Source organism: Pistacia vera, unplaced genomic scaffold (genome assembly GCF_008641045.1).
Source record: "Pistacia vera cultivar Batoury unplaced genomic scaffold, PisVer_v2 Contig999, whole genome shotgun sequence".
Classification (NCBI taxonomy): domain Eukaryota; kingdom Viridiplantae; phylum Streptophyta; class Magnoliopsida; order Sapindales; family Anacardiaceae; genus Pistacia; species Pistacia vera.
In genome coordinates this window covers 203,118-212,877 of record NW_022196888.1, presented here as the reverse complement: position 1 = coordinate 212,877, position 9,760 = coordinate 203,118, and the positions used below count along the sequence as shown (strand labels likewise).

The following is a 9,760-nucleotide window of genomic DNA, read 5'->3' as shown; positions in this document are numbered from 1 at the left end:
ATTCTAAACCAAGTCAATGGATCCCATCTTGACTAGCACTTGTCCTCACATATAAACAACACATGACCAAATCGGCTTATTAATACGACATGATTAGCCTTGTGTTTATATACCATATGAACTATATGTGTCTATGCAGAATCTAAGCGTGATATCCCAGGTCTAAGGATTAATAATACACTAGTATAATCTTATGATGAATCATTGACTATATTTTAAATATCCAAGTGATTCATCATAAATGGCCAGATTCGATAAACAGTTCGCTAGCCGCTTATCCATGCTAATGCCATAGTGATATAACTTTTATAATCACTCACACTAATACCATCAGATGATATTCTAAAGAGACATTCAACATACCTACTATGTAATATTATTGTTCAATTAATATTACCTATGCAGGGAATACTTTGATGATTTTGATATTCTAAAGATTTGTATCATCTGGACATTTCANCCCTTTTCAATTGATCTTGACCCACACCCACGCGTATGTAGGAATAGTAAACAGAAAAGTCGCGACGTTGTCTCTCTCCTCTTTTAATTAAAACCCTTGGGCCTTGTTTTGTCTTCTACTCTCAACTAAACCTTTGCTTTGCGTTTCACTCAACTTCTCAACAACAAGATGCATACATCAGGTTCAGCTTTTTTTTCTTTTTCTTTTTTTTTTTTTTTTTAATGGCTTCTCCCAATTTTACAGGGTTTTTTATGTGATCTTTTTGCATTTTTTTTATTTATACTGAATTTGTTTTGCAGGGCATGAGAATCATGGAGTTCACGTGTGTCACAAATGTGGATGGCCCTTTCCAAATCCACACCCAAGTGCGAAACACAGGCGTGCGCACAAGAAGGTTTGTGGAACTGTTGAAGGTTACAAGCTTAATGAATCACAAGATCTCAATCTTTCCGATGAAGACCACCACTCTGATGAAGATCGAACTACCCTCAGTAAGCTCACTCTTTCTTCGCTTAAATTAAATTAATAATTGCTTGAACTGAATTTTTGATTTGTTTTCTGTTGCTGAATTTGGCTCTGAAAGGTCCAAAACTTGTGGAGAAAAGTAATCATGAGAGGCACAACATTAAATTTAGAATTGTTTTAGAATTGAATTTTGATGTGTTTGTGTTGGTGAATTGGCTTTGAAAGGTCCAAAACTTGTGGAGAAAAGTAATATTGAGAAGCACAATAGTGGAATCAGTGAAAGGTCGAATAGATCGGAAGAAGATGTGTTTTCGGATGCTGTGACAGAATTTACTGATAGTGGCTTAAGTCTGGGGCTTCAACGTAATTTGGAGGTTGAAAAGAGGCCTGAGAAGGAGAAAGATCTTTCTGTCTTCTATTCTTTTAAGGGTAGTGCATTTGTTGGTAAGCTTTTTAATGGAACCCTGAAATTGATATTTACTTGCACTTTACATCTCTCAAAATCAATATTTTCTGTAAGTGCTCTTCATTTGCTTAAACATTGAGTTAACATGATTTTTTTTTTTTTCGGTGTAAGGAGATTGATTGTAATTTATAATGAGCTAGAATTATGCACCAGTGATTAGCTGGATGTGGGTGACCCTACATTGCCTACGATAATGAATTAAGTGTGCAGATGGCTAACGAGTTCATTTTAGATAGTGTCTTTTATCTATTAACTTCTTTTTTTATTTAATATATTTCATCAGTACCGCTGCTTTTTTTGAAAGTAATTAGGCCCCATCTCACTAAATAGCGTCCTGATGCATGCTTTTGTTTTGCTTCAGTTACTTGTGTGTAATAAATAGGATTTATCAATTTCATTGTAATTGCAAACCTGAAAGGCATTATATGGTTGCATTATAATGGATGAGAATCTTGCTTTGTAAATCTCTTGATGAGATGAATTCAAAAAGCATGTGGGTGATTTAGTTGAAGTAGTCATTAACACCATCTTTTCTTGAGAAACCAATGTATAGGCAAGTGAAAATCACCCTCAACATTTGTTCTTCGTAGATATTATTTATCAAACAAATCTCATCAACTAACACACATGAGATGCAAAGTCTTGCATTTTCCTGTGCATGAGTTCCAATGTCTCCACTTAAAAATATTATTTTGTGGAACAGAGTGTTTAACCACATTTTTGGATGCCACCTCAACTATAAGTAGCAAATAATAGCTGGTGTGTAAACTAATTGTATTAAAAAATTTCTCGTGTTGATTTCTCATCTTCTGACAAGCATTCAAATTGACTTATTTCCTATCATTGATATTGCATTTTAGTGAAGCACTTGTATTTGTTGCTATTCATTTGGTACATAAAAAATATGGTGTAAATCTATAGTCTGTCTTATCTCTTGTTTATCTTTAATTTCTATAAGAGTTACAATAATATTGCACCAATAATACTACTCTTCCCAAAACTTATCCCAAATTTATATCCCAATTGGTGTGTCATCACATGTGTCAATGACATGTAAGTAAATTGATTATGGATTGAATGATATGTCATTGCTCATATGGTGACACATCATTTGAGATGTGAAATTTGGGATATTGTTTTTTTGGGACGAGTATCATTACTCAATATTGCACACATGAACTTATCTTTTTCTTATATCTTGAACATATGAATTTATCTTTTCCTTTTCTCTTCCTAAAGTTACATAGGCCTAGGATTTTTGTTGAGTGCTTTGATTCATGGCAATTAATATTGAAAAAATAAAATGGAGAAACTTAATAGATTGGTCCTCCAATTAACTGGTTTGAGAATAGTTAGCCCCTTAACCTAGGAATTACTGTTTAAGTTTTTATTTATTTTTTAAACTCGTTTTCCTGTAATAATTTACATAATATGCTACCAGCATCTATGCGCATATGTGGAATATTATAAACCCCTACTTCTTATACAAAAAAGGACCCTAACTGTGTTATAAACTCCTACTTCTTATAAAAAAAAGCTGTCTTAACTGGTTATACTTCTAGCATCAAATCACATAGGAATTCTAATCAAAACAAGGTAAGAGATAAACACCTTAAAATGGGAAAATATGAATAAAATAAATTACCTTTAAAAGTAGTTTCCTAATGTTTTACACTTAAGCACTGTTCGGTTCATGTTGGCATTTCTCATCAGCTGATTGTTAATGTGATAATAAATTTTCTATCATTAAATTTCTCAAATTAATTATTTAAGAGTAAACTAATAATTTCTATGTTGAGTACATAACATTTTACTTTCTGAGCTGATTACTCTTATCAAATCTATAGTTGTATATGGTGATTTCATTTTAACAAGCTCAGTCTCACTTTTAATATGATCTGTATTTATTTTATGTACCTTGCAGATATCATTGAACCACCAGGTAACTCAGCTGATGGCATCCAAACACAAAACCCTGAAATTCATGAAAATACAACTGATCCTTCACACAATAATCTCAAGCCCCAAGTTCATGTGTCTAGCTCTAATGAAGACCCAGTTGTTATTGCTACTGATGATAAAAATCAGTTGTCACATGACCTGGTCCCCATTAAACCCGAATTACCAACGGATGCTTCACAAGAGATTAAGATAATTAATGCTGGTGATGATGTGACTAAAGGCTTGATGGCATATCCTGAGCTAGAGGCTAATGTGATTGGAAATGGTGAAATCAATTCAGATAGGAATGCGGTTCTCCTCTCACCTGGTGAATGTACTGGGCAAACATTTGGGTTAGGGTTGAACACTCAAGAGAAGGAGATTACATTGGATCCAATGCCATATGATGGAAATGTTATTTTGAAGGAAAAGCATGTTGCTGAGATGGCTTCTAATATGTCCTTTAGTGATCCAACCACTGAAGTTGAATCCTTTGAACATATGGGTTCTATTGATGCTGCTCAAGTTGAGGTTGATGCTCATCAAGGACTGGACGTGGCTGGTTCAGTCAATTCATGTGATGGTTTGATTGGAATGGGAGAAGGGAAAGAAAATGTGCACGAGCTTTCTGTACCATCTGATATTCCTGTGGTAGACCATTCTGAGGTCATGCTCCAAGATTTTAAAGATTATAAGGGACTCAAATTTCTCCAGTCTGTAACATCAGATTCAGTTTCAAGTGAAATAACTAAAGACAAGGAAGATGATGTTGAATATCCTCTTTCAGTGGATAATTGTACTTGCTTCCATTCAGTACAGTCGAGTGAAGTCACCAAGGCATCTGCTTCAGAGATGAATGTTTTGGAAGATAACCTTCTGCTTGAAGGTAAAATGCCAATGGTCAAAAACCTGTCTGGTGAAGGGAAAAGTGATTATCATCAGCAGATCTTGAATCAAGTGAATCCTATGATTGCCTCTTTGGATGCAAATGCCGTGAGCATGAATGATTCTGGTCATCATGAGAAGGCTATTGCTCAAATGGGTGATGTAGCTGGAAAGGATGAGAATGAAAGACCAAGAGTAGAAAGTTATGAGGAAATTAGAGATACAACTTTGGAAGCAGCTACTAATCTCCCTGATTTCCTAGTCAACCCAGCAACTTATTTACATGAAATTGATGAAGCTAGTGATAACGAGAAGGCTAAAGTTGAAAAGTGTGATGTAGCAGGCGTTGCTAGCAGGGGGCAATCTGCAGAGGGAAAACTCTTTTTGCAGACAGAAACTACTTTTGAATCTGGTAGCATTCTTTGTGAATCCGTAGTTGATGCTGGCGATGTGGTAAATGTGTCTGAGACAAAGTTACCAGAAACCAAGTTCACAAACTTGGATGGAGTTTCTACAACTCCAGATGTCATAAAACAACTTGAAATTGATGGCAACGACAAAACACAGGGAGAGTGTGTTGCTGAACATGGAAGAGATGTTGAGATATTAGACAGAAATTCTGAAGACCATGCAATGAAAGATTCTCTTGTTTCTCCTTCAGATACTGAAGCTTCCATACAAAGTTCTGTTGCTGTTGATTATAACCATGCCAAAAAGTTAGGTGTGGAAGATTCTGGTATTAATCAGTCTTTGCAAGTAGAAACTGATGATAATAATTCTGTAAAACATCAGCTTGGTGGATCTATCATTGATGTTTCAGTTGATTCTTTGAGCCAAACTGATAGCTTGGAAGGTAACTGGGGTTCAATTTCAGGTACCCTTACATCTCTATCAATGAAAATTTTGATATTGGAAAATTTTCTTGTATATTGATAATTTTCCAGCTAACTGGATTTTAATCTGGTTTTATTGACCTTGAAAGCATCCTACTTTCTCTGTTGTGGCTTATAGAAGATAAACTGGATTTAAACATGAATGACCTTGATTTTCTTAATGAATTAAAAAACTTAAAAGATATTGTTATACTTGCTAGATATGATGATTCTAGATCCTCAAATTTTACGAGGTCAATGCATGATAAAATTTATAATACGGACATGATATGTTTATATATATATACACGTTTATTGCTTTCAAGTGTCTTAATTCAGATGGTCATACTGTGTTAACCTTCTTAATGTGTGTTAATGACTCAATTTTTACACTTATGACTGATGAGCTCCTTGGGTTATAATTTGTTTATTTTTTAATTTTTTGGGAATCTCTAGTTAGCATGCTCAAGAAATCAATCCCGTCTCTGCAGTTCTACTAGTTATCTATGTGCAAAACTTTAATGCATTGAAATTTATCTCAAAAGAACCACATTGCTTTCTGAAATTCAGTATATTTGCTTATTTTGATGCTTGGAACAGTGCTTTCAACACAATCAGATACACCGGTGGTTGTTGATTCTGAAACATTACCATCAACTGATAATCCAGCATCAAAAGAAGCAGAGGAAACCAACTCGAAGAAACCAAAAGGCGTAACCGAGAGACAGCTTTCCGAAAAATCAGATGTTTTTGAGGCGCCCTCTTTCATGACATTGGTTGAACCTGGGGGTGGGGTTCACCATAAAGGTTCTGCTTCTGCTATCCAGGTAACACAGAATCCACAGCAGCAAAAAGTTCCATCGTCAGAAGCTGGTTGGTTTCCATCTCTTACAAATGTTGTGAATGAATCACAAGGGAGAAAGAAGAATGAAGAAATTATTGCCAAGGTCACAAACTGGAGTGCTGGAAAGCAACACACTCCTTTGAAGAACCTTTTGAGTGAGGCCAATCTTAAAACCAAACCGAAGTCTCCAAACCTGAGGGAAAATAAAACTCCTGTTGTTCAAAAAGATGAAACGACGACAAAAGATAATGGTTCTTTAGCCCCAACAGTGAACTCAATTCTGAGTTCTGGAGTACCCGCTACTGAGCCTGCAAAGAGGGAGATTGGGAAGGACTATAATTCTCCTGCACGGTATCCTGCAGATATTAAGAGAGAGAAGAGGAAAGCGAAGGGGAGGCCATACTGGGTACAATTTATGTGTTGCTCATCTGTAAATTAGGATATGCTTACTGCCTCCGTCATGTAATGTGGGACAACAAAATATTCGTGGTGTGACCGTCCAGTGCACTACTTTTTTGTGCTGGTGATCTCTGGTTACTGTTGCATTAGCTGTAATTTTGTACTTAACTAGGTTTCTGGTACATATATTGGTAGTTTCTGTTTCTGGGATTGGAATTATTGTATGTGTGAGTTCTGTTAAGTACATTGCTACAATATTATGGTTCATTGTTGTTCATGTAAAGTTTAGTTTAGTTTGATGATGAACCTAAATAATGTATTTAGGTAATCCTTTCCCATTTTAAAGTGCTGGGAAAGGGAATACTTTGCATATTGGTTTTACCTTATGGAACTGAGTGCTGGTGCTTCTGTTTTTTTTGTTTTGTTATTTTTCTTGTAAATCGCTTTCAAGAAAAGATTTTCTTAAATTCAAACTTGAAACTCAAAATATTGTAAAGACAATACAATCTTTTTATCTATATTTGCATTATTTTATGTGGTGGCGCAGGACATGAAGAAATATTGAAGTAGTTTTTGGGCCGATCGATAGACTTCTTAGCGTAAAAAAGAATAAAGATAATCGGTTGCTAGTATGATGATTATGACACCTAATTCTCAACGAATATAAGACTACGGTTTTTATGAAACAGGAAATCTTATTAAGTCATTGCTTAATTAGTGAAAAGGTTCTAGCATTTTCTATCATAAGTCTACCATTTTTTAAGGGTCTAAAATAAATATATATGACATATTACAAATTTATCCTAACCAAAGGCTTTGACACATGTTATGTCTACCTTCATTAGAGGCTCCAACAAGTTTCATTTAAGCATTGTTTAAAAACTCGACCAGTTGTAACTTGCATCCTAAGTAAATTATCCAATAGATATTCTCTAAAGGGAGAGCAACATTTTCCCACCCAAGGTTTGGAGAAACGACACTTGTCCACCCTCCAAGTTTCAAAATGACACTTTCCCATATTTCGTTATGTTCTGTTATATTTTCCGTTAATATTTTACTCAAAAGACAAAAATACCCTTAAATATTTGATTTCATAAATCTTTTTATTATTTTTTAATTAGCCAAAAAGTCAAAAAAGAAAAAATAATTAACTCCACTTAAAAAATTAGGAGTAATGCTATAAAATTGTTTAAAGTTAAATGATTTTAATATTTATTTATTTATTTATAATGTCATCAATATCTCATCACTATTATTCAATAAACTACTAAATTTATGATGTTTTTCATAATATAATGTTTTTTATTTTTACTAATTAATATAAAAAATCAATATTCTTAATTAATTAAATAAACAAAGGAAAAAATATATCTTTACACTTGAACTAATAAATAATCGACTAATTAAGAAATAAACTATTTAAGAGTATTTTCGTCTTTTCAATCAAATATTAACAGAAAATACTAACCGAACCTGACGAAATGGTGGGAAAGTGTCGTTTCGCCAAACCTTGGGCGGAAAAATGTCGTTCTCCCTTCTCTAAAATAGAAAGTATAATCAACATTGAACGAGGAATCTAAGGGAATAAGGAAGTCAAGTAAAATTAGGAAGTGAATATGACTAGGATCTAATCCAAAAGATGGAAGAGATCCCATATTCTCCTAAAACACTTACATTCCCTCTTCTACCTGAAATCCTACTCCACCAAGGAAGTAACCTTCTCAAACCCTCTCTACTTCACTATATAAAAGAGGCTAATGGCATGGAATAATGTATAATAATTCATACGAAAAACCATTCTAAGCAAAAGCTGATCGCAACCTGTATCAGCCTGTCAATCTAGTTCTAACCTTGTGATCTCGCAGGAGCTTTGCTATTCCTTGCAGGGAGTAGTGCTACAGTTGATAAAGACTTCAGAGACGCCAATCTGAGAGTAGAATAAGAAGATCATTGTGTGTCGAAGGGCAAGACTGTAAACCCTAATTTGGTGAGAAATTTGGCATTAATAGCTAGAGCCGTCTATGGGAAAACAAACAGAAAGTCATAGTAACAACATGGTCACTAAAAGATGAAATGCATGGAGAATGATACATGTGATACTATAACATGTATATTCATATTTTGCAAAAAAAAAATTCAATCAAATTGAAAACAAGTAAGGTATAACTTATTACCTTAAGTCCTTAGCACCTTAGAGACTTTTAATTTCAAGAGAAATTAAACAAAAGAGTATCCACACTAAGGTAAAAGAAGAATTAGGCCAAGAGAGACATTTAGGGTTCTTAGAAATTTTGATCTCTATCTTAAAATTGATATATCATTTTCTTTATATATGTAGCTCTGTAAACAATTCAATAATTGTTTTGGACTTCCTTAAACAATTCCATAATTGTTTTGGAGTTGTAAATAATTCCATAATTATTATGAGGTTATTAAACTTCTTTAAATAATAACATTTAATTAACATTTAATCACAATTAACATTTTAACTCTTAAATTGTTTACATAACAATTTAACCCTTAAATTGTTCATATGTTTACAATTACAACCCATTGTTAAATTCAATTTAATATAAAGAAAATGATTAATTATAAATTGGAATTCCATTTAATTCTAATTAGCAATTTAACTCTTAAATTATTCATAATAACTAATATAACCCTCCATTGAATCTAATTCAATGATATTAATATAAATAACTTTATTATCCTTGGTAGGTGCCAGCCAACCTTGGATAATCAACTCTTTTTGGCTATTTCTCCATTATCCTTAGTTTTTATGTGTGACCTTTTAGATTCACTGTAGCCTAGCCATGGGTCCAATATCATAGTCTATTTCGATATGTTTTGTCATAACTCTTTATAAACAAAGCTCACACCGATTATGGTAGGCATATAGCAATGCTTCATAACCCCTAAGTCACAATGAAGATATACTCAAACGAACCTTTTTATAATTATACGCGTTGTATAATCAAATCATTTCGTTGTCTAATCCCAATTAAGAATTGGTGCATGGTATGTCAAAATCCTAATCTTAATTTTATATCAAATTGACAATCAAATACATATGGAATGTGTCACCATGAAACAACCTTTTAGGTAACATTTTATATACTCCGGCTGGAGATTTCCCTTTTCCAACGTATCTTGACATTTGTCTAAGAACTTGATATCAATCTAAACAAAGTCAATGGATCCCATCTTGACTAGCACTTATCCTCACACATAAACAACACATGGCCAAATCAGCTTATTAACACATGACATGATTAGCCTTGTGTTTATATACCATATGAACTATATGTTAGTGTATGCCCTAGGAACCAATCGTGTCGTCAGTTCTAAGGCATTATGTTTTGTATATATATGTTAATGTATATATTTTGTATATACATTTTATCTTATCAATAGAAGAAAGTGTTCTT

At 33.6% G+C, this 9,760-nt stretch overlaps 1 protein-coding gene across 1 annotated transcript; it reads left to right on the top strand.

Annotated features, from left to right (window-relative positions):
• The first annotated feature begins 520 nt into the window (after positions 1-520).
• Positions 521-6,731, top strand: LOC116121608. Its single transcript, XM_031407548.1, has 5 exons — positions 521-641; positions 760-951; positions 1,151-1,369; positions 3,316-5,091; positions 5,690-6,731. Exons 1-5 carry the CDS (start codon positions 629-631, stop codon positions 6,370-6,372), a joined length of 2,883 nt encoding a protein of 960 aa, XP_031263408.1. The 5' UTR covers positions 521-628; the 3' UTR covers positions 6,373-6,731.
• Positions 6,732-9,760: the final 3,029 nt, after the last annotated feature.

Excerpts from the sequence above, each read along its gene's own strand:
- LOC116121608 (XM_031407548.1), top strand. Across the intron at positions 952-1,150 it reads TGAAGATCGAACTACCCTCA|GTCCAAAACTTGTGGAGAAA; the intron begins GTAAGCTCACTC and ends TGGCTTTGAAAG. Across the intron at positions 5,092-5,689 it reads TAACTGGGGTTCAATTTCAG|TGCTTTCAACACAATCAGAT; the intron begins GTACCCTTACAT and ends TGCTTGGAACAG.